General features: G+C 45.3%; 1 protein-coding gene across 1 annotated transcript in view; it reads left to right on the forward strand.

Moving 5' to 3' along the window:
* LOC139232737 (P2Y purinoceptor 4-like) overlaps positions 1–17,741 on the forward strand; it is a 40,008-nt gene extending 22,267 nt beyond the window's left edge. The window contains exons 2-3 of the mRNA XM_070863246.1: positions 7,065–7,195; positions 16,697–17,741. Of these exons, the coding sequence (XP_070719347.1) occupies positions 7,065–7,195; positions 16,697–17,680 (1,115 nt within the window). The 3' untranslated portion in view covers positions 17,681–17,741. The remainder of the gene's footprint in view (positions 1–7,064; positions 7,196–16,696) is intronic.
* The last annotated feature ends 6,031 nt before the right edge of the window (positions 17,742–23,772 follow it).

Below are 23,772 nucleotides of genomic sequence, written 5' to 3' on the forward strand. Positions count from 1 at the left end.
AGGATGAACCCACCACGTCAGGACTTCAATCCAGGCGATCGACCTGGGGATACGGGGTGCCAGATCGCCTTAACTTGCAAATAACTTGCACATAAGATTTTGGGGGGAGGAGTGATGTTATGTAAGTATGTAAACCTTACCAAAATGTAGGACTTGCCACTAGGGGGCACACATGTGGGAGACCTAAGGGTGGCCTGTGCACCCTGGGCAAGCAGGTATAAAAGGTGACTCACCATACTGCTTCCTCATTCTAGAGTCTGAATAAAGAGGCCAAGGTCACAACAATTTGAGCTTGCGATATAGTCCTGTGGATTTATTCTGAACATAACATCTGTAATCTCCTTCAGCTCTACCACCCTCTGAGATCTCTGTGCTCCTCCAATTCTGGCCTCTTCTGCATCCATTATTTTAATCATTCCACCATTGGCGGCCATGTCTTCAGCTGTCTAGACTCTAAGCTCTGGAATTACCTCACTAAATCTCTCCCCCTCTCTACTACTTCGAGCTGTCCCTTAAAACCTACATCTCTCCACCTATCCTAATATCTCCTGGTGTCAAAATTTGTTTGATAACGCTCCTGTGAAATGCCTTGTGATGTTTTACTACGTTAAAGTCGCTATGTAAATTCAAGTTGTTGTTTCTGCATCTACACCTTGGCCCCACAGTGCTGTCCCTTTACCAAGGCAGACTGTTAAGGCTGCCCAGATAGAGGTGTTGTACAGCAGGATGTGACATTCAAAGTAAAATAATCAAAGGCAGCAAAAACCTTCAAATGTTTGCGTCTGTCTGCCACAACGGATTAAATGCTGACAATTACTCATTATCATCTGACATCTGACAATATTAAATTCATGATTATATAACTTGTGAAATACAGATGAATCTATTAATTTCTTGCATAGGGCTTTTACTGCACCTGCCCCTTCAATGCTGCGGCTGCCTTTGAGGGCTCAGAACTGCCCAGATTTTCTCTTCCCTCTGGTCCTGTGCCCAATGGTACACCCCAAAATATACCCGGTGGGTGCCAGTAACAATTAAATTGAGACAGATAGGAAATTCAGATGCTGAGATCATGGTCTTGTCACTTGTGTGTCTCCATTCTTTCTCATCCTCTCCAAGATTCTGAATACAAGAATATCTGAAAGTGATGATTCTTGCCAGGGTACAATTCGAAGGGTGTTGTCAGCCATCTGTTATCTCAGCCAAGTTACAATTCTTCATGCATATACAGGGTCAGTGTGTGCTGGCTGGCTGTTCATGGTGGAGGACATTACAGTTGAGAGTGATCCCAGCCTCACACAATGTCGATATGTGCACACTTTTGAATAGGACTCACTGAGCAGTGATTAGGAACAGGAAGCCTGGCTGATGCCCTCCCTCTCTCACTTCCTCCCTCACTCCCACTCTCACTCCCCCACTCACTCCCTAGCCAGCGACCTCGAGGGAAATTCTAGTGCCCATTACTGCCTTGTGTGAGATCAGCTAACTCAGCACAGACCAGGAACCAAACTAAGACTGTCTGATCTCTCTGGCTCGATGCAATAGCAGGCAGTGCCTTTACTCACCAAACCATTGGAGAGGTGCAAAACTTTGCTTGTTTGGTGAAGAGTTTTGAGCAAAAGCTTTTTTTCCAGGAAAATACAACCAAGAATCAGGTAACTACCCGAGACTGAATTTATGATCATGTTGGTGAGTAATTCCATTGTAAACCAGGCTCCATCTTTGTTAAAGTGTTCAGGAAACGTCTTTCTTTACTAAAATACAGCCTGATACAAGCCACATGGAAAAGCATCATCTCACTTGTAAGAGGAAATGGTCGCATAGTTCTATGCGATAAATAAAAATTATTTACTGGACATTTTTTTCCATGAAGACTCTGCCCTATTTAAGAGGGGAAATGTTTAATTTTCCTGTCTGGAATTGTAGAAGAGAAAGTGCAGGAAGAACAGTTTATGCTGTTCTGTGGACTCTGCATTTATATTTCTTCCAAAATTGGACTAATTAGGAAATTAATTTGATTACCATCAGTGCAGAGCACATTTCATATTGAACAAATGGAGATTATGTAGAGATGAATTAAAGACTTAAATGGTTCTGTTCTGCTATGTGTCTTTGTACAGGTACTTTTTTCTTGGTATTGAAAAAACTGTGCTTGAAGGCCAGAAGAAAACATAACATTTTACCTCAGCTTTGGCAAATGTGAGCAGCCTTTTTCCTGGGAGAATGTGCCTTTTCCCAGGACAAAATGGTTTCCATTCCAGGGTTTTAAAGTAAGTAGATGAGAACATTGCAGTTGCTTTAACTATAATCTTCCAAAGTTCTCTGATTCAGGAACTCTCTTTTACAAACAACAGTCGATGCTGGATTATTTGTTAATGTTAAATCTGAGATTGATAGAGCTTTGCTAACTAAAGGTATTAAGGGATATGGAGTAAAGGCCGAGAAGTTAGGTCACAGATCAGCCAGGATCTAATTGAATGGCAGATCAGGCTCGAAAGGCCAACTCCTGTTCCTATGTGTCTGTGTTCTCCTTGGAGAATGGATAGTCCACGAAGTAGAAGGCTTCGGCAGGAAAATCCATGATGAGGGACTGCTGACACCTTTGAAAAGAACTGAGAGAAATCAAGACAGCAGAGAGGGAATAAGTAATTCAACTGAACAGTTGGTAGGTAATGTATTTGCTTCATGGATTCTTTGCTTAAGAATTCATAGCAACACATTGCTATTAAGAACTAATTGGTTTATTAGCAGAAGGTTTGACAATCACACGACACATTACCACCGGGCTCACAACCTCCTGCGTCTTCATGGCTCCCCCAAACCCAACTGGCTGAGGTTTTATTGAGTCTTGTGAACATCATGCCACTCCCAACTCAACAGCTCTACAACTATTTTAATAAAATTATGAAGCCGAGTGCCCCCTTATGTAAAGGCTAATAGAACCGACAAATTAATAAATACAACTCTTTGTATATTAAGCGGTCAAATTAAAATTTGGTTGCCGGGGGTGATGATGCACTCCAGTCCCTCCAGTGCCCACCTCTCATAAGAACATAAGAATTAGGAACAGGAGTAGGCCATCTAGCCCCTCGAGCCTGCTCCGCCATTCAATAAGATCATGGCTGATCTGGCCATGGACTCAGCTCCACTTACACGCCCGCTCCCCGTAACCCTTAATTCCCTTATTGGTTAAAAATCTATCTATCTGTGACTTGAATACATTCTATGAGCTAGCCTCAACTGCTTCCTTGGGCAGAGAATTCCACAGATTCACAACCCTCTGGGAGAAGAAATTCCTTCTCAACTCGGTTTTAAATTGGCTCCACCGTATTTCGAGGCTGTGCCCCCTAATTCTAGTCTCCCCGACCAGTGGAAACAACCTCTCCGCCTCTATCTTGTCTATCCCTTTCATTACTTTAAATGTTTCTATAAGATCACTCCTCATCCTTCTGAACTCCAACGAGTAAAGACCCAGTCTACTCAATCTATCATCATAAGGTAACCCCCTCATCTCCGGAATCAGCCTAGTGAATCGTCTCTGTACCCCCTCCAAAGCTAGTATATCCTTCCTTAAGTAAGGTGACCAAAACTGCACGCAGTACTCCAGGTGCGGCCTTACCAATACCCTATACAGTTGCAGCAGGACCTCCCTGCTTTTGTACTCCATCCCTCTCGTGGAAGGCCGCGAGCGTACCGATGGACACCACGTGCTCCATCTCCAGGGACACCCTGGCTTAGATGTAACCGCGGAAGAGAGGCAGGCAGTCAGGCTGAATGACCCCCTTGACCGCCCGCTGCCTGGACCGGCTGATGGCCCCCTTGGCCAGGTCCAGGAGCAGTCCTACGAGGAGGCCTTCCGACCTGCCCGCTCCCCTCCGCACACGGTGCCCAAAGATCAGGAGTGTGGGACTGAAGTGCAGCTAAAAATTGAGGAGCGACCTCTTCAAATAATGGAAGAGGGGCTGCAACCTCGTACACTGTATATACACATGGAACACGGACTCTTCCAGACTCAACAACTCTACAAACCTGTGAGCATATTCATAGGTGCATACATCACAGTAGGAAACATTGTTGAGGTATAAAGTGAGGAAAATGATTTCCTAGGCAGCCTGTATATGAAGATTCTGGTCTGGTTTTGTTTCCTCGATGAGCCCTATTGACCTTTTGTAAACTGTGAATATATGTTTGAATGTAACCCACATACTCAGATGTATGTACTTCCCTTTTATATTTGCTGAAACATAATGATTTGCAACTTTATTCCAAATACTTCTCTTTTCTTGTAATTGGCCGCACTGGAGAGACACAAGGTAGGTCGACATTGTGCTTTAGCGCTGGCTAGAAATTATATACATATATATTTTTCACCAAATTGCTGACATGATCATAGTTGTTGTTTAGGTAGCATGTGTTTATTAAAATTAAAAGGAGTACTGTGATTGTAAGGTAGTTCAATATTCTGGCCACTGTGTTAGATATAAAAGGGCACGTAACGTTTAAAGATTTACATGTCAGCTTGAAAGCGACTCCTGGTACTTCGGAAGCAAATGAGTGCCACTGGGGGACAGTACTTAACCTGAGAAAGGTGAAGCACGGAGGAAGTGCCCAAAGGAGAGAAAACAGGTATGATGCAGAAGGAGGCAGTCAGAGAAACATGACAGTCATTATAAATTAGGGGTTTACATAGAAAGCTGCATCTTTTAGTGACTTCAATATGCGTGTCAATAAACTACAATGAATTTGTGACAGAGAATTCAAGTCTTGAGGTACTTAGAAAGGTACGAATTTCCTTCCGAATGCAATACATGACAGTATTTACAATCATAATAAAACATGAACTGGTTTGTTGTCAACAAGAATGGCACCGTGACGGTGAAAGCCTGAGACCAGTTAACACATAGATCAAGAAATAAACTGTAGCTGACAGCTCCCTTAATGGTCCAGTGAGTAAAGAGATTGTATATAGACTCGAGGCCGAAGGTTCAACTCCCAGCCTGTGGTGAATTATTAAATATGGCACCAGTTCCCCCAAATACCTCTATACCAGCAATGCATGGCTAAACAGTTGTGCACCAGTTGTGCTGTAGTCTGCATCCCTTGGGCCTGAGGGAGCGAAGGTGGGGGCCATACTCAGGAGGGGGTGGTGGTGATGACTGGAATTGGAGAGTGTAAAGGTTTTGCTGGGGATAGGAGGTAAAATTGGAGATGAGGGAATGGTTAAGCAGATTAATGGCTGCAGAAATATTATGGTGAAACAAAGACTAGGAATTTTGGAGTTTGAAAGTGCAGTTGTAAGCAGCTGAATTTTAGTCAGAAGCTCTGTATGTTGTAGACCTACTCGATAATAGATGCTTAGATAAGTACGAAAGGAGAATGAGACTCTAAATATGTATAATTACCATCCCAGGTGGCAGCTGAAGAAAATGAACTTGCTGGATGTTATAATCAAATCAATCTGGCGGCAAGTAAAAATGCAAGCATTCTGCACCGTACCCGATTTACCAATAACAATACCATTGGTAAATCTGCTTCTGGCCATCTGTGGGGAGGAGCGGCTAGGGGTTTGACCAATTATTGACTGAACACATTTCTGGCCAGAGGTCAATCGTGATATTTTATTCATCTCTAAGCATAATTATATTGATTAGTAAGACTGGCCTGTCCACAATTTACTCTGAGCATCCAATCGAAGAAAATTTTATTTTAGGCTATTTCCAGACACATCTGGACTGGTGTATTTTGGACCCGAGGTGATAGAAATGATGAAGTCTTCCATGGATGGCTCTGGGTAAATCTAGTGAGCCAAATAAACCAAGGAGGCCAGGATAGATCCTACTCTTTGTTAATTTAGCTCATTCAGTCTGGCTGGCTGTATAATTAAACATTTAAGATCGCTGTTAGGAATCTGAACAGGTGAATACTACGTGACAGCAGAAGCAACTTGCACTGTTTTTTTTTCTCTTTCTAATTGGAGATTTTATTCAGTAGAAACTTTGACATTATTATAGATTTTGTACCAAAGATCAGTTTGGGATTAAAGTAAAAGTTCATAATTTTATTGCAAACTGAATTTCTGTTGCGAGTCGCTGAATTAAGGGGAAAGATGACACACAGCATTTCTTAAAAGGACACTGCAGCGCCGAGAACACCATCAGCAATATATCCGGAATATTAAAGTCCAGCCCAGTTATAGGGTTATTATCAGCAGAAACAAACCCCAACTGTCAGAACAAACATGGTTCAGTCAGGATGTGATTAACAGCAGCACTAACAGAGATTTCAACACTTGCAGTCACTTGTGAACTCGCTGGTGTGTCAGCAGGTCGGATGACCGAGTGAATCCCTTCCCACACACGGAGCAGGTGAACGGCCTCTTCCCAGTGTGAACTCGCTGGTGTGTCAGCAGGTCGGATGACCGAGTGAATCCCTTCCCACACACGGAGCAGGTGAACGGCCTCTCCCCAGTGTGAACTCGCTGGTGTGTCAGCGGGTCGGATGACCAAGTGAATCTCTTCCCACACACGGAGCAGGTGAACGGCCTCTCCCCAGTGTGAACTCGCTGGTGTGTCAGCAGGTCGGATGACCAAGTGAATCTCTTCCCACACACGGAGCAGGTGAACTGGGTGTGACCTTTCCTAGCTGCTTCTTGAAGTATGAAGATAGAGAAACCAACTTCAGTTTGTATGAAATGAACTTTAGTTGCATAGCAGTGGTCGAAGTGAACAATACAGCAGAGTTTTCATCACCACAAGATAGATTTCACTAGTAGCACATGACTCATTGCAACATTTAGCTGCGACTATGCTTGTCCATGGAAGCCACTGAGTGGTGACCACTACCTCAGGCAGCATAAAGGTCTGTGCGTTTATCCAATTGGCTATTTTCTCTGTATATGACACTTGCAGCCAATCAGAGTGTTTGGTCACACTGATGTAACAAGTAATAATAAGACCAATTTCTCTGGGCAGGTGCTGTTATGGAGCAATGGCAAGGTAGTGTACTGGAAGCCTACCATGCCTGGAATTTGAATTTCCTGTGGCCCCTCACCTGTATGTCTTTAGGTGCGCACAGAAGTGTACTATTAAACAAGGTCAATGAGGAGAGGAAGTTTGAGAGCAATTTGATCCTAAAGGCAGCGGCATTCAAGGGACAGGCAAAGTACATGCCTTGTGCCAGAATTACTTTCATGCAAGTACTTTATACTGTTTATTGAAGCTTAATTTTTATTATGGCAACTGCTTCTCGATAATTGAGAGTGATGTATGCACTTTATCAGCCAGAAGCAAAAATGTGAAGGTCTTTGCTGTTCCTAATTTTTAAAATTCCTACTCACTGTGAATATCTTTGTGCTGCCATGCCTTGGCTGAGATGGCAGTAACACACGAAGGAGGCCTCTGGGCAACTGTGCAGGCTGTCATAGGGAGAGCTGGAGAGAGTGTTGGTAATGCGTTACCAAGCAGTAGGTGGAGGCACAGGGGAAGTAAGTGTGGTGTTGAAGAATGATAGTGGGAATATAACAAGGCTGCTATTTTGACTGTGAGGCCTCTTAGGTGGTATGGGACACTTGGTATGATCTGGGGGTGGTGATAGGGAAATCTGTACTGAGTTACAGGCCAATCGTTAATGGCACAGAAGAGACCCAGATGAATTTCTTTAGCAATTATAACAGGGGCTTGTAGTTGTTGCTCCTCATCTGTTTCCGAATGAACTATCTCGCAAAATCGTAGAATCACAGAATGATACATCTGAGAAGGAGGCCATGGGCCCATCATGCCCGTGCGGGTCTTTGAAAGAGCGATCCAATTAGTCTCTCTGCCCTGCTCTTTCCCCACAGCCCTGCAAATTTTTCCACTTCAAATATTTATGTCCTTCCCTTTTAAGAGTTATTATTGAATCTGCTTCCACCACCCTCTCAGGCAGTGCGTTCCAGGTCATAACAACTCGCTGCGTAAAAAATGTTTCCTCCTGTCGCCTCTGGTTTTTTTTGCTAATTACCTTAAATCTGTGCCTTCTGGTTTCTGACCCTTTTGCCACTGGAAATACTTTCTCTTTACTTACTCTGTCAAAACCCTTCATGATTTTGAACACCTCCATCAAATCGCCTCTGAACCGTCTCTGCTCTAAGAAGAACAACCCCAGCTTCTCCAGTCTCTGCTGAACTGAAGTCCCTCATCCCTGGTGCCATTCTAGTCAATCTCCTCCGCACCCTCTCCATGGCCTTCACATCCTTCCTAAAGTGTGGTGCCCAGAATTGGCCACAATACTTCAGCTGGGGTCTAACCAGTGATTTATAAATGCTTATCATAACTTCCTTGGTTTTGTAATCTATGTCTCTACTTATAAAGCCAAGGATCCTGTATGCTATTTTAACAGCCTTCTCAATGTCCAAAAGATTTGTGTACGTACACCTCTAGGTCTTTTTGTTTCTGCAACCCTTTAAACTGTACCATTTAGTTTATTACCATTTCATTTAATGTCCCACGCCTCATTCTTCCTACCAAAATGAATCACTTCACACTTGGCTGTGTTAAATTTCATCTGCCATTTGTTTGCCCATTTCACCAGTCTCTCTTTGTCCTCTTATGTCCTCCTGTTATTATCCTCTACACTGTTTACTATATTTCCAACTTTCATGTCATCTGCAAACTTTGATATTATGCCCTGTATTCCCAAGTCCAGGTCATTAATATATATCAAAAAGAGCAGTGACCTAGTACCGACCCCTGGGGTCACCACGACACACTTCACTCCATACAATCCTAGAATGGTTACAACACAGCAGGAAGCTAATCAGTCTGTCGAACCCGTGCCGGCTCTCTGCAAGAGCTGCTCAGCCAGTTCCACTGCCCCACCTTTCCCCATAGCCCTGCAAATCTTTTTCTTTCAAGTACTTATACAATTCCCTTTTGAAATTCCAATCTGAAAAACAACTGTTCACCACTATTCTCTGCTTTCTGTCTCTTAGCCAATTATGTATCCATGGAGCCACTGCCCCTTTAATCTCATGGGCTTCAATTTTGCTAACATAATATGGTGGAATTCTGCATTAGGATGGAGAATGAAACAGTTAATTCAGAGACCATGGTCCAGAAGTTAAAGAAGGGTAACTTTGAAGGTATGAGGCGTGAATTGGCTAGGATAGATTGGCGAATGATACTTAAGGGGTTGACTGTGGATGGGCAATGGCAGACATTTAGAGACCGCATGGATGAACTACAAAAATTGTACATTCCTGTCTGGCGTAAAAATAAAAAAGGGAAGGTGGCTCAACCGTGGCTATCAAGGGAAATCAGGGATAGTATTAAAGCCAAGGAAGTGGCATACAAATTGGCCAGAAATAGCAGCGAACCCGGGGACTGGGAGAAATTTAGAACTCAGCAGAGGAGGACAAAGGGTTTGATTAGGGCAGGGAAAATGGAGTACGAGAAGAAGCTTGCAGGGAACATTAAGACGGATTGCAAAAGTTTCTATAGATATGTAAAGAGAAAAAGGTTAGTAAAGACAAACGTAGGTCCCCTGCAGTCAGAATCAGGGGAAGTCATAACGGGGAACAAAGAAATGGCGGACCAATTGAACAAGTACTTTGGTTCGGTATTCACTAAGGAGGACACAAACAACCTTCCGGATATAAAAGGGGTCAGAGGGTCTAGTAAGGAGGAGGAACTGAGGGAAATCCTTATTAGTCGGGAAATTGTGTTGGGGAAATTGATGGGATTGAAGGACGATAAATCCCCAGGGCCTGATGGACTGCATCCCAGAGTACTTAAGGAGGTGGCCTTGGAAATAGCGGATGCATTGACAGTCATTTTCCAACATTCCATTGACTCTGGATCAGTTCCTATGGAGTGGAGGGTAGCCAATGTAACCCCACTTTTTAAAAAAGGAGGGAGAGAGAAAATAGGGAATTATAGACCGGTCAGCCTGACATCGGTAGTGGGTAAAATGATGGAATCAATTATTAAGGATGTCATAGCAGTGCATTTGGAAAGAGGTGACATGATAGGTCCAAGTCAGCATGGATTTGTGAAAGGGAAATCATGCTTGACAAATCTTCTGGAATTTTTTGAGGATGTTTCCAGTAGAGTGGACAAGGGAGAACCAGTTGATGTGGTATATTTGGACTTTCAGAAGGCTTTCGACAAGGTCCCCCACAAGAGATTAATGTGCAAAGTTAAAGCACATGGGATTGGGGGTAGTGTGCTGACATGGATTGAGAATTGGTTGTCAGACAGGAAGCAAAGATTGGAGTAAATGGGTACTTTTCAGAATGGCAGGCAGTGACTAGTAGGCTACTGCAAGGTTCTGTGCTGGGGCCCCAGCTGTTTACACTGTACATTAATGATTTAGATGAGGGGATTAAATGTAGTATCTCCAAATTTGCGGATGACACTAAGTTGGGTGGCAGTGTGAGCTGCGAGGAGGATGCTATGAGGCTGCAGAGTGACTTGGATAGGTTAGGTGAGTGGGCAAATGCATGGCAGATGAAGTATAATGTGGATAAATGTGAGGTTATCCACTTTGGTGGTAAAAACAGAGAGACAGACTATTATCTGAATGGTGACAGATTAGGAAAAGGGGAGGTGCAACGAGACCTGGGTGTCATGGTACATCAGTCATTGAAGGTTGGCATGCAGGTACAGCAGGCGGTTAAGAAAGCAAATGGCATGTTGGCCTTCATAGCGAGGGGATTTGAGTACAGGGGCAGGGAGGTGTTGCTACAGTTGTACAGGGCCTTGGTGAGGCCACACCTGGAGTATTGTGTACAGTTTTGGTCTCCTAACCTGAGGAAGGACATTCTTGCTATTGAGGGAGTGCAGCGAAGGTTCACCAGACTGATTCCCGGGATGGCGGGACTGACCTATCAAGAAAGACTGGATCAACTGGGCTTGTATTCACTGGAGTTCAGAAGAATGAGAGGGGACCTCATAGAAACGTTTAAAATTCTGACGGGGTTAGACAGGTTAGATGCAGGAAGAATGTTCCCAATGTTGGGGAAGTCCAGAACCAGGGGACACAGTCTAAGGATAAGGGGTAAGCCATTTAGGACCGAGATGAGGAGAAACTTCTTCACCCAGAGAGTGGTGAACCTGTGGAATTCTCTGCCACAGAAAATTGTTGAGGCCAATTCACTAAATATATTCAAAAAGGAGTTAGATGTAGTCCTTACTACTAGGGGGATCAAGGGGTATGGCGAGAAAGCAGGAATGGGGTACTGAAGTTGCATGTTCAGCTATGAACTCATTGAATGCCGGTGCAGGCTAGAAGGGCCGAATGGCCTACTCCTGCACCTATTTTCTATGTTTCTATGTTTCTAAGTCTATTATGTGGTATTTTATCAAATGTTTTGTGCAAGTCCATAAACACAACATTTCTGAAATACGGCCTTTGTTAATAAGTGAAAAGACTGAAAGCATTCTGCAAAAGCACTGAAGCACCAAAATCATTTATAATACAAAAAACTAAAAAGACAGATATTTATTGACAATACCAGCCTGTTCCTTAACAGTGATGGCAGCTAAATGACAGCTCTGGAAATATTAGCACCAACTTGTATCTGGGAGCAGTCTGTCCATGGTGCTTGGTGCTGTAGCAGGGAACTGTGTGTATCTGACATTCAATTGCATTTACCGTACATTTCTGTCCCCTCTTCAGGCGCAGTCAAGTGCAGCTATCTAAAAATAACTTGCAGAAAATGTAGGATTTGTGTATTCAGGCAGTGAGGGCAAATGGTTAATGCCAAATTTTCCTATGAATTATGCCTGCTTTCCTATATGCTGCTAAACCCTGGAAAATAGGCCCCAATATGATTTATATGGTACCCCCCCAGGTTCTGAGCCTGATGAGGAGCAGTGCTTTCATTCACTAATCTCTGTTCACAGAGGCAGTTAACACCTTTCATGGGTAGACGTCTCTCATTATTTCATGCAACTTTATCTTTGTAAGAGCTGTGTGAATTTATAACAGACTGGCCAACTGGCATGCCAATTATTAATTTGCATGTGTGAGTATTTGATTCATTACAAGGCAATTAAAGAAACACACTGAAACTTAAATCAGCTAACTATGCCATATTAAGAAAGGGGGCATTTTCCGGCCTTAACTTGGTCACCTTTTTCAAGTTGTGGAACTTTTTGCAAACTTCCCCAATGATCCAATGGTGACTGTAGACCCTAAGTTCACCTTGTGTACTATTGTTTACTTTAGCACTATTGTTGCCAAATTAAGTTAATCTCGGGGTTAAGTCATGGCAGAAGAACTCGGATATGTGTTATGCTCCTCCTGCACTATGTGGGAAGTCAGGCACACTTCCAGTGTCCCTGACGACTACATATGTGGGAAGTGCATCTGCCTGCAGCACCTGACAGACCGTGTTGCGGCACTGGAGCTGTGGGTGGATTTACTCTGGAGCATCCACGATGCTGAGAATGACGTGAACAGCATGTTTAGTGAGTTGGTCTTACCACAGGTAAAGGGTACATAGCCAGATAGGGAATGGGTGACCAACAGGAAGAGCAGTGCAAGGAAGGTAGTGCAGGGGTCCCCTGCAGTCATCCCCCTGCAAAACAGATACACCACTTTGGGTACTGTTGGGGGGGATGACTCATCAGGGGAGAGCTGCAGCAGCCAAGTTCATGGCGCCGTGGGTGGCCTGCTGCACAGGAGGGCAGGAAAAAGAGTGGGAGACCTATAGTGATAGGGGACTCTATTGTAAGGGGAATAGATAGACATTTCTGCAGCAGCAACCGAGACTCCAGGATGGTATGTTGCCTCCTTGGTGCAAGGATCAAGGATGTCTCGGAGCGGGTGCAGGACATTTTGAAAAGGAAGGGTGAACAACCAGTTGTCGTGGTGCATATAGGTACCAACGATATAGGTAAAAAACGGGATGAGGTCCGACAAGACGAATTTAGGGAGCTAGGAGCTAAATTAAAAAGTAGGACCTCAAAAGTAGTAATCTTGGGATTGCTACCAGTGCCACATGCTAGTCAGAGTAGGAATCGCAGGATGGCTCAGATGAATATGTGGCTTGAGGAGTGGTGCAGAAGGGAGGGATTCAAATTCCTGGGATATTGGAACCGGTTCTGGGGGAGGTGGGACCAGTACAAACCGGATGGTCTGCACCTGGGCAGGACCGGAACCAATGTCCTCGGGGAAGTGCTAGCTAGTGCTGTTGGGGAGGAGTGAAACTAATATGGCAGGGGGATGGGAACCTATGCAGGGAGACAGAGGGAAGTAGAATGGGGACAGAAGTAAAAGATAGAAAGAAGAAAAGTAAAAGTGGAGGGCAGAGAAACCGAAGGCAAAAAGCAAAAAGGGCCATATTACAGCAAAATTCTAAAGGGGCAAAGTGCGTTCGAAAGACAAGTCTGAAGGCTCTGTGCCTCAATGCAAGGAGTATTCGGAATAAGGTGGACGAATTAAATGCGCAGATGGCAGTTAACGGTTATGATGTAATTGTAATCACGGAGACAGGCTCCAGGGTGACCAAGGCTGGGAACTCAACATCCAGAGGTATTCAACATTTAGGAAGGATAGACAGAAAGGAAAAGGAGGCGGGGTAGCATTGCTGGTTAAAGAGGAAATTAATGCAATAGTAAGGAAGGACATTAGCTTGGATGATGTGGAATTGGTATGGATGGAGCTACGGAATACCAAAGGGCAGAAAACGCTAGTGGGAGTTGTGTACAGACCATCAAACAGTAGTAGCGAGATTGGGGACAGCATCAAACAAGAAATGAAAATGCATGCAATAATGGTACAGTATTTATCATGGGTGACTTTAATCTACATATTGATTGGGCTAACCAAACTGGTAGCAATGTGGTGGAGGAGGATTTCCTGGAGTGTATTAGGGATGGTTTTCTAGACCAATATGTCGAGGAACCAACTAGAGAGCTGGCCATCCTAGACTGGGTGATGTGTAATGAGAGAGGACTAAAAGGACGGTTGTGCGAGGCCCCTTGGGGAAAAGTGACTATAATATGGTAGAATTCTTAATTAAGATGGAGAGTGACACAGTTAATTCAGAAACTAGGGTCCTGAACCTAAGGAAAGGTAACTTCGATGGTATGAGGCGTGAATTGGCTACAATTGACTGGCAAATGATACTTAAAGGGTTGACGGTGGATAGGCAATGGCAAACATTTAAAGATCACATGGATCAATGCCAACAATTGTACATCCCTGTCTGGAGTAAAAATAAAACGGGGAAGGTGGCTCAACCGTGGCTGACAAGGGAAATTAAGGATAGTGTTAAATCCAAGGAAGAGACATATAAATTGGCCAGAAAAAGCAGCAAACCTGAGGACTGGGAGAAATTTAGAATTCAGCAGAGGGGGACAAAGGGTTTAATTAAGAGGGGGAAAATAGAGTACGAGAGGAAGCTTGCCGGGAACATAAAAACTGACTGCAAAAACTTCTATAGATATGTGAAGAGAAAAAGATTAGTGAAGACAAACGTAGGTCCCTTGGATTCAGGTGAATTTATAATGGGGAACAAAGAAATGGCAGACTAATTAAACAAATACTTTGGTTCTGTATTCACAAAGGAAGACACAAATAACCTTCAGGAAGTACTAGGGGACCGAGGGTCTAGTGAGAAGGAAGAACTGAAGGATATCCTTATTAGGCGGGAAATTGTGTTAGGGAAATTGATGGGATTGAAGGCCGATAAATCCCTGGGGCCTGATAGTCTGCATCCCAGAGTACTTAAGGAAGTAGCCCTAGAAATAGTGGATGTATTGGTGATCATTTTCCAACAGTCTATCAACTCTGAATCAGTTCCTATGGACTGGAGGTTAGCTAATGTAACACCACTTTTTAAAAAGGGAGGGAGAAAGAAAGCGGGTAATTATAGATCAGTTAGCTTGACATCAGTAGTGGGGAAAATGTTGCAATCAATTATTAAGGATGAAATAGCAGCGCACTTGGAAAGCAGTGACAGGATAGGTCCAAGTCAGCATGGATTTGTGAAAGGGAAATCATGCTCGACAAATCTTCTCGAATTTTTTGAGGATGTAACTAGTAGAGTGGACAAGGGAGAACCAGTGAATGTGGTGTATTTGGACTTTTAAAAGGCTTTCAACAAGGTCCCACACAAGAGATTGGTGTGCAAAATCAAAGCACATGGTATTGGGGGTAATGTACTGATGTGGATAGAGAACTGGTTGGCAGACAGGAAGCAGAGAGTCGGGATAAACGGGTCCTTTTCAGAATGGCAGACAGTGACTAGTGGAGTGCAGCAGGGTTCAGTGCTGGGACCCCAGCTCTTTACAATATACATTAACGATTTAGATGAAGAAATTGAGTGTAATATCTCTAAGTTTGCAGGTGACACTAAACTGGCTGGCAGTGTGAGCTGTGAGGAGGACGCTAAGAGGCTGCAGGGTGACTTGGACAGGTTAGGTGCGTGGGCAAATGCATGGCAGATGCAGTATAATGTGGATAAATGTGAGGTTATCCACTTTGCGGGCAAAAACACAAAGGCAGAATATTATCTGAATGGCAGCAGATTGGGAAAAGGGGAGGTGCAACGAGACCTGCGGGTCATGGTTCATCAGTCATTGAAAGTTGGCATGCAGGTACAGCAGGCAATGAAGAAGGCAAATGGTATGTTGGCCTTCATAGCTAGGGGATTTGAGTATAGGAGCAGGGAGGTCTTACTGCAGTTGTACAGGGCCTTGGTGAGGCCTCATCTGGAATATTGTGTTCAGTTTTGGTCTCCTAATCTGAGGAAGGACGTTCTTGCTATTGAAGGAGTGCAGCGAAGTTTCACCAGACTGATTCCTGGGATGGCTGGACTGACATATGAGGAGAGACTGGATCAACTGGGTCTTTATACACTGGAGTGTAGAAGGAATAGAGGGGATCTCACAGAAACATATAAGATTCTGATGGGACTGGGCAAGTTAGATGTGGGAAGAATGTTCCCGATGTTGGGGAAGTCCAGAACCAGGGGTCACAGTCTTAGGATAAGGGGTAGGCCATTTAGGACTGAGATGAGGAGAAACTTCTTCACTCAGAGAGTTGTTAACCTGTGGAATTCCCTGCCGCAGAGAGTTGTTGATACCAGTTCATTGGATATATTCAAGAGGGAGTTAGATATGGCCCTTATTGCTAAGAGGATGAGGGGTATGGAGAGAAAGCAGAAAAGGGGTACTGAGGGAATGATCAGCCATGAACTTATTGAATGGTGGTGCAGGCTCGAAGGGCCGAATGGCCTACTCCTGCACCTATTGTCTATGTTTCTATGTTTCTATGTTTGCCAGGTGCATTGGGTCATCATGGACAGTCCCCAGATCATAAAGTGCAGCATGTGTTTCCCATACATTATCTATGAGGGTATTCAGGCACAGGTCAATGAACGTTACTTTAAGGAAGACATTCCTTTCAGAACCCGTGCCCTCCACTGCTGGGCAAATGAATGATTCACCATGTGAACCAAGTAAATGACAATTCATGTGTTGAACAAATGTAAACCCAGCTTTATTGCAGGCGGATCCTTGACGGCCTGTGCTCTTCTAACAGAGTCAGATATCACGGAGACCACCTTGGCAAAATGGCCCACAATCACCATTTTAAACTGGTCTGTTAACTTCCACAGGATCTGTCTATTTCTGAAAAGAGAAAACTATACCTCTTGGTATTAATAAGTGTTATTTTTTATGGAAGTAATATTTCAATTTTCTCCCAGATTCAAGTGCTGAAGATGAATGGTTCATCCTCCACATCTTCCTACTGGCAAGTGAGTGCCAATGATTCGACTGGGAACCCTCCCTGTAGACCTGAGGAGCTCGGTATTTTCATTCCCATTTTTCTAAGTTTGGTTTTTTCAGTGGGTTTCATTTTGAACAGCATCAGCCTGTGGATCTTCTGGTTTTGCATCAAGAAATGGAGTGCTGGAATGATTCTGCAGTTCAATCTGGCTTTAACAGATGCCATTATAACTCCTGCTGCACCATTTATGATCGCCTACTTCTCACTGTCGCACTGGCCCTTTGGGCAATTTCTCTGTCAGCTGAAGGTCTTCTTATTGAGCACCAACATGTACGGCAGTATTTACTTTCTCACCCTAATTAGCATACACCGGTATATCGCCGTTGTGCACTGTACAAAGAAGACCATCTTTAAGGAGGAGACGTTTGTCAAGCTCCTTTGTGTGGGAGTCTGGGTTTTTCTGTTTGCCCAAGGAATTCCATTCTTTTTTGTCCTCAAGACCAGCGAAATGAACAATTCCACCCAGTGTTTGAACATACATCAGGATGAGATGATGGTTTTGTATTTTGTGTGGAACACAACTATTTTATTCACTGGCTACCTTATTCCATTTGTTGTCTCCATTGTTTGCTATAGCTTACTTGGCAGCTTCATTGTTCAACTGAACCCCAATCAACTTAAGAGTAAATATATGAAGATGAAGTCCATGCAAATGATTGTGGTGTCCCTGATGATTTTTATAATCTGCTTCCTGCCTGTACATGTGTCCCGAACAGTTGGAATTACAATTAAGCTCTTTCACCCTGATCAGTGTCAATTATTGAATATCATCGAGCTTGTCTATTACAAGTGTTTGGCGCTGTCGAGCTCAAATTGTTGCCTAGACCCCTTATTGTATTTTTTTGCTTCTAAAAAATTCAAGGAGTCGTTCAGCAGTGTTGTGCGTTCTGTAAGATGCTAGAACAAGAAGTGCAAATGAGTATTTCCTTTTCTTGTCAGACTTGCATGCTGCCCCAATCACTTGTCTTTGATGAAAGGTTGTGGACATGAAACGTTAACTCTGTTTCACTCCCCACAGATGCTGCCTGACCTGCCGAGTATTCCCAGCATTTTCTGTTTTTATTTTAGATTTCCAGCATCTGCGGTATTTTGCTTTTGTACTTGTTTTCCTAATTGTCCTTGGGTTAAATAAAACATAATTATGTATTTTATACGATTCAAAATATTGCTATTTTATAACAATAATTATAATTTATGCAGATCATTCTACTTTTAAAATCAGTATCAATATAAAATAGAGGAGAATCCAATATCTGTGGAGGATACTGAGTTTGGCAGTGTAGTGTCATTTTTTTAAAATTCGTTCTGGGATGTGGGCGTCGCTGGCAAGGCCTGTATTTATTGCCCATCCCTAATTGCCCTCGAGAAGGTGGTGGTGAGCTGCCTTCTTGAACCGCTGCAGTCCATGTGGAAGGTGCTCCCACAGTGCTGTTAGGGAGGGAGTTCCAAGATTTTGACCCAGCGACGATGAAGGAACGGCCGATATATTTCCAAGTCAGGATGGTGTGTAACTTGGAGGGGAACGTGGAGGTGGTGGTGTTCTCATGCACCCGCTGCCCTTGTCCTGCTAGGTGGTAGAGGTTGCAGGTTTGGGAGGTACTGCCGAAGAAGCCTTGGCGAATTTAAACTGCATTTTCTCCTAATCCAACAGGTCAGTGCCATGTTTGCAAATTGCAGAGGTGAAAAGAAAAAAGTATATGGAAGGAAGAAGTGGCGTTTAAAAAAGAATTGTCATTCATCATCATAGGCAGTCCTTTGGAATCGAGGAAGGCTTGCTTCCACTCCCGAAGTGAGCTCTTTGGTGGCTGAATAGTCCACAGACTCTGTCACAGGTGGGACATACAGTGGAGGGGGTGGGTGGGACTGGCTTGCCGCATGCTCTTTCTGCTGCCTGCGTTTGATTTCTGCATGCTCTCGGCAACGAGACTCGAGGTGCTCAGCGCCCTCTCGGATGCACTTCCTCCACTTAGGGCGGTCTTTGGCCAGGGACTCCCAGGTGTCGGTGGGGATGTTGCACTTTATCAGGGAGGCTTTGAGGGTGTCCTTGTAATGTTTTCTCTGCCCACCTTTGGCTCATTTGCTATGAAGGAGTTCCGAGTAGAGCTTTGGGAGTTTCGTGTGTGGCATGCGAACAATGTGGCCTGCCCAGCGGAGCTGATCGAGTGTGGTCAGTGCTTCAATGCTGGGGATGTTGGCCTGGATGAGGACGCTGATGTTGGTGCGCCTGTCCTCCCAGGGGATTTGTAGGATCTTGCGGAAACATCGTTGGTGATATTTCTCCAGCGAATAGAAACAGAAGTTGCTGAAAATATATAGCAGCTTATCGGCATCTAAAATTCAGTTAGAAACGTTTTGTCAGCATTGTTCTGATGGTGGGTCTACACGTGTGACATTATCTGTTTTCAGATTCCAATGAATCTGCTGTGTATTTCTGCCATTTTGTGCCTTTGTTTCAGATTTGTAGTTTTTACTCCAATTTCTCTTCCTTGCCACAAGGGGAAGCTCGTCACTTGTGAAGCACTGTGTCTGAGGACGTGCAATACTCACCCACTCCCATCTGTGCTGCATGGACTAAACAACATTCCTGAGAGACTAAAAGCCATGATGGGACCAGCCCCCTATTTCCTGTGCCTTAGTGATTGAAAAATTGTGAGAATGATATTGCAAAGAGGAAATGGCTGGAGTGGCTGTAATGTCAACACATGGAGAGATCAGAAATAGCCAGGACAATTTAGGTAGTTCTCATTCAAATTCAGTGTTTAAATAGAGAAAGCATATGTCACAATTCTCAGTGCTAAAAGAGTCTGATGACACTCCTGTGAAGCATCTTGGGATCTTTCACTATGTTAAAGGCACTATATAAATGCAAGTTGTTTACTTTGTGTTTATAGACAAACAATTTGCATACAGAACGCAGAATAGTTTTTTTAAAATACCCATATTTACCATATAAAGAGCTCATGAAGATTGAGACCATTTGGTCAGCTGCCTCTGCCTCTTCCTTTCCTTCCCCTAACCCACCGGGGAAACTTCCTCTGAGGCTCCCACCTGCCCTAGCCCTGACCTCACATCTTTCTCCAGTTTCTCTCCGATCTCCCCTCGTGACCTCTCCACAATCATCTTATCCATGAGACCCACTTCCTGCTCCCTTGATCCTATTCCCATCAAACTGCTGACCACCCAACTTATTTTTCTGGCTCCCATGTTAGCTGACCTTGTTAACTGTTCTCTCTCCTCAGGTACCCTCTTCGTCATATCTGCCATCATTGCTCCTCCTCAAAAAACCCACCCTTGACCCCACTGTGCTTGCTAGCTACCACCCCATCTCCAAACTCCCTTTCCTCTCCAAAGTTCTTGAACGTGTTGTTGCCTCTCAAATCCCGGAACTCCATGTTTGAATCCCTTCAATCTGGTTATGGTCTCTACCATGGTACCGAAACGGCTCTCACCAAAGTCACAAATAACATCCTTTGTGACTGTGACAAAGGTAACCTATCCCTCCTCATTCTCCTGGACCTGTCTGCAGCCTTTGACACGGTTGACCACTCCATCCTCCTCCAATGCCTCTCCACCATCGTACAGCTGGGTGGGACTGCACTCGCCTGGTTCCATTCTTATCTATCTAATCATAGCCAGAGAATCACCTGCAATGGCTTCTCTTCCTGCCCCTCATCGTTACCTCTGGTGTCCCCCAAGGATCTGATCTTGGCCAACTCCTATTTCTCAACTACATGCTGCCCCTCGGTGACATCATCTGAAAACACAGCGTCAATTTCCACATGTTTGCTGATGACACCCAGCTCTACCTCTCCACCACTTCTCTCCACCCCACCATGGTCTCTAAATTGTCAGATTGCTTGTCCGACATCCAGTACTGGATGAGCAGAAATGTTTCCAACTCTATATTGGGAAGACCGAAGCCATTGTCTTTGGTCCCCGCCACAAACTGAGTTCCCTAGCCACTGACTCCATCCCTCTCCCTTGGGATGTATGTAACCATCTTGCAATGTTAATTGTCATGTAACTGTAACCTTCATGCAACTCCTGTACACTGTACTTATACCCTAGAAATGCACACCCTGACCACAGGGGGTGAACTTGCGGGAGACACTCCTCACCTGGGTTTCCAGGTATAAAAGGGGAGGTCCCACCCAGGGTCAGCACTCCTTGGTCCTGGGAATAAAGGTTAAGGTCACAGAGTGACTGTGTCTGCAGTACATGCCTCGTGTGATATTGTAGTAAGGTGCAGGGACACCACATTTGGCGACTAGAAACGGGAATCACCGAACCACGAGGATGGCCATCGGTGGCACAGAGGAACGTTACTGTGTGGGTGAGGACTGGGACGACTTCGTGGAAAGACTCCAGCAGAGCTTTGTCACGAAGGACTGGCTGGGAGCGACAGTGGCTGACAAGCGGAGGGCGCATCTACTAACCAGCTGTGGACCACAGACATATACGCTGATGAAAGACTTGCTCGCACCCCAAAAGCCAGCGGACAAGTCCTTTGAAGAGCTCAGCCAGCTGATCAGTGAGCATCTCAAGCCGGCGAGTAGCATACACATGGCCCGGCACCGGTTCTGCACACACCGGCGTCGGGAGGGACAAAACGTCTCGGACTTCGTTGCGGACCTGCGGCGCTTGGCCAGTCTCTGTAAGTTCACAGACGCCTGCAGGAGGGAGATGTTAAGGGATTTTTTCATCGAGGGCATTAATCATGCCGGGATTTTCAAGAATCTCATAAAGACCAAGGACTTGACTTTAGAAGGGGCGGCGTTGATAGCTCAGACCTTTATGGCAGGGGAAGAGGAGACCAAGCCAATTTACGCGCTCATCCCAGTGCTGGGCAGTGCAAACTTGGTAGTAACACATAATGGATCACAGAACCAGGTGCCACTCTGGATTGTCCCGGGAAATGGCCCCACGCTCTTGTGGAGGAGTTGGCTAGCTGAGATGAATTGGAAATGGGAGGATGTACACGCCATTTCATCCGTGGAGCGAAGTTCATGCTCACAGGTCCTATAGAAATTCGGGTCACTGTTTCAACCCGGTGTCGGAACGTTCAAGGGCACTAAAGTAGTGATACGCATCACTCCGGACGCCAGACCAGTGCACCACAAAGCCAGAGCGGTGCCGTATGTGATGCGTAAAAAAATTGAAAGTGAATTGGACAGGCTGCTCAGAGAGGGCATAATTTCGGCCATTGAATTCAGTGACTGGGCAAGTCCCATCGTTCCTGTCCTTAAAGCAGATGACTCGGTCAGGATTTGTGGTGACTACAAAGCCACCATCAACCGAGTGTCGCTGTAAGACCAATACCTGCTCCCGAGAGCGGAGGACCTTTTTGCCTCACTGGCAGGTGCAAGCTGTTCATGAAGTTGGACCTCACTTCGGCCTACATGACTCAGGAACTGGCTGAAGAATCCAAGTTTCTGACCACCATCACGATGCACAAGGGATTATTTATCTACAACAGGTGTCCGTTTGGCATTCGTTCAGCTGCAGCTATCTTTCAGAGAAACATGGAAAGCTTACTCAAATCCATTCCTGGAACAATCGTATTCCAAGATGACATTCTTATAATGGGCCGAGACACCGAGGAACACCTCCACAACCTGGAAGAGGTGCTACGCCGACTGGACCGGGTAGGCTTGCAGCTGAATAAGGCCAAGTGTGTGTTTTTGGCCCCAGAAGTTGAGTTTTTGGGCAGGAGGGTTGCCGCAGACGGGATCCGGCCCACTGAATCAAAAACGGAGGCGATCCGCCGGGCGCCCAGACCCAGCAACACGTCGGAGTTGTGATCATTCCTGGGACTTTTGAACTATTTCGGGAACTTTCTGCCGAACTTAAGCACATTGTTGGAGCTGTTACACATGCTCCTGCGTAAAGGTTGTGAATGGCTTTGGGGGGACAGTCAAGAACGGGCTTTCAATAAGGCGAGGAACCTGCTGTGTTCTAACAAACTGTTGGCTTTGTATGACCCCTGTAAAAAACTGGTTTTAACGTGCGATGCATCGTCCTACGGGGTTGGGTGTGTGTTGCAGCAGGGTAATGATGACGGTCGACTCCAACTGGTGGCCTATGCCTCCAGGTCACTCTCCCAGGCGGAGCGTGGATATGGCATGGTCGAGAAGGAAGCACTCACGTGTGCTTACGGTGTGAAAAAGATGCACCAGTACCTTTTTGGTAGACAGTTCAAGCTAGAGACGGACCGCAAGCCGTTAACATCCCTGTTGTCCGACAGCAAGGCTGTCAATGCCAATGCGTCAGCTCGCATACAGCGATCGACCCTCATGCTGGCTGTGTATGACAACACCATACGGCACTGGCCAGGCACCTTAAATTGCGCTGACGTGCACAGCAGGCTCCCACTGACCACCACCGAGGGGGCGTCAGAGCAGAGCGCTGAGATGGTCATGGCCGTTGAGGCCTTTGACACCGCAGGTTCCCCCATCACAACCCGCCAGATCAAACTCTGGACCAACAGGGACCTCCTCCTATCCATGATAAAAAAATGTGTCCTGACTGGGGATTGGGCACCCGCGCACAGGGGGCGCCCCGAGGAAGTCAGACCGTTTCAGAGACGGATGGCTGAGTTCTCCAACCAAGCCGACTGCCTGCTATGGGGCAACCGGGTAGTCATGCCCCAGAAAGGAAGGGAAGCGTTCATCAGGGAACACCACAGTGAGCACCCTGGCATCATGTTAATGAAGGCCATTGCCCGGTCACATGTATGGTGGCCGGGGATTGACTCAGATCTGGAACACTGGGTTCGCAGGTGCACGACGTGTGCCCAGCTGGGCAATGCCCCCAGGGAGGCCCCACTCAGCCCATGGCCCTGGCCCACCAGGCCATGGTCACGTATTCACGTAGACTATGCGGGCCCGTTCATGGGAAAAATGTTCCTGATCGTTGTCGATGCATACTCGAAATGGATCGAGTGCATCATATTAAACTCGTGCACGACAACCATCACTGTGGAGAGTCTGTGTA

This window comes from Pristiophorus japonicus, chromosome 20, assembly GCF_044704955.1.
Source record: "Pristiophorus japonicus isolate sPriJap1 chromosome 20, sPriJap1.hap1, whole genome shotgun sequence".
Taxonomy (NCBI): domain Eukaryota; kingdom Metazoa; phylum Chordata; class Chondrichthyes; family Pristiophoridae; genus Pristiophorus; species Pristiophorus japonicus.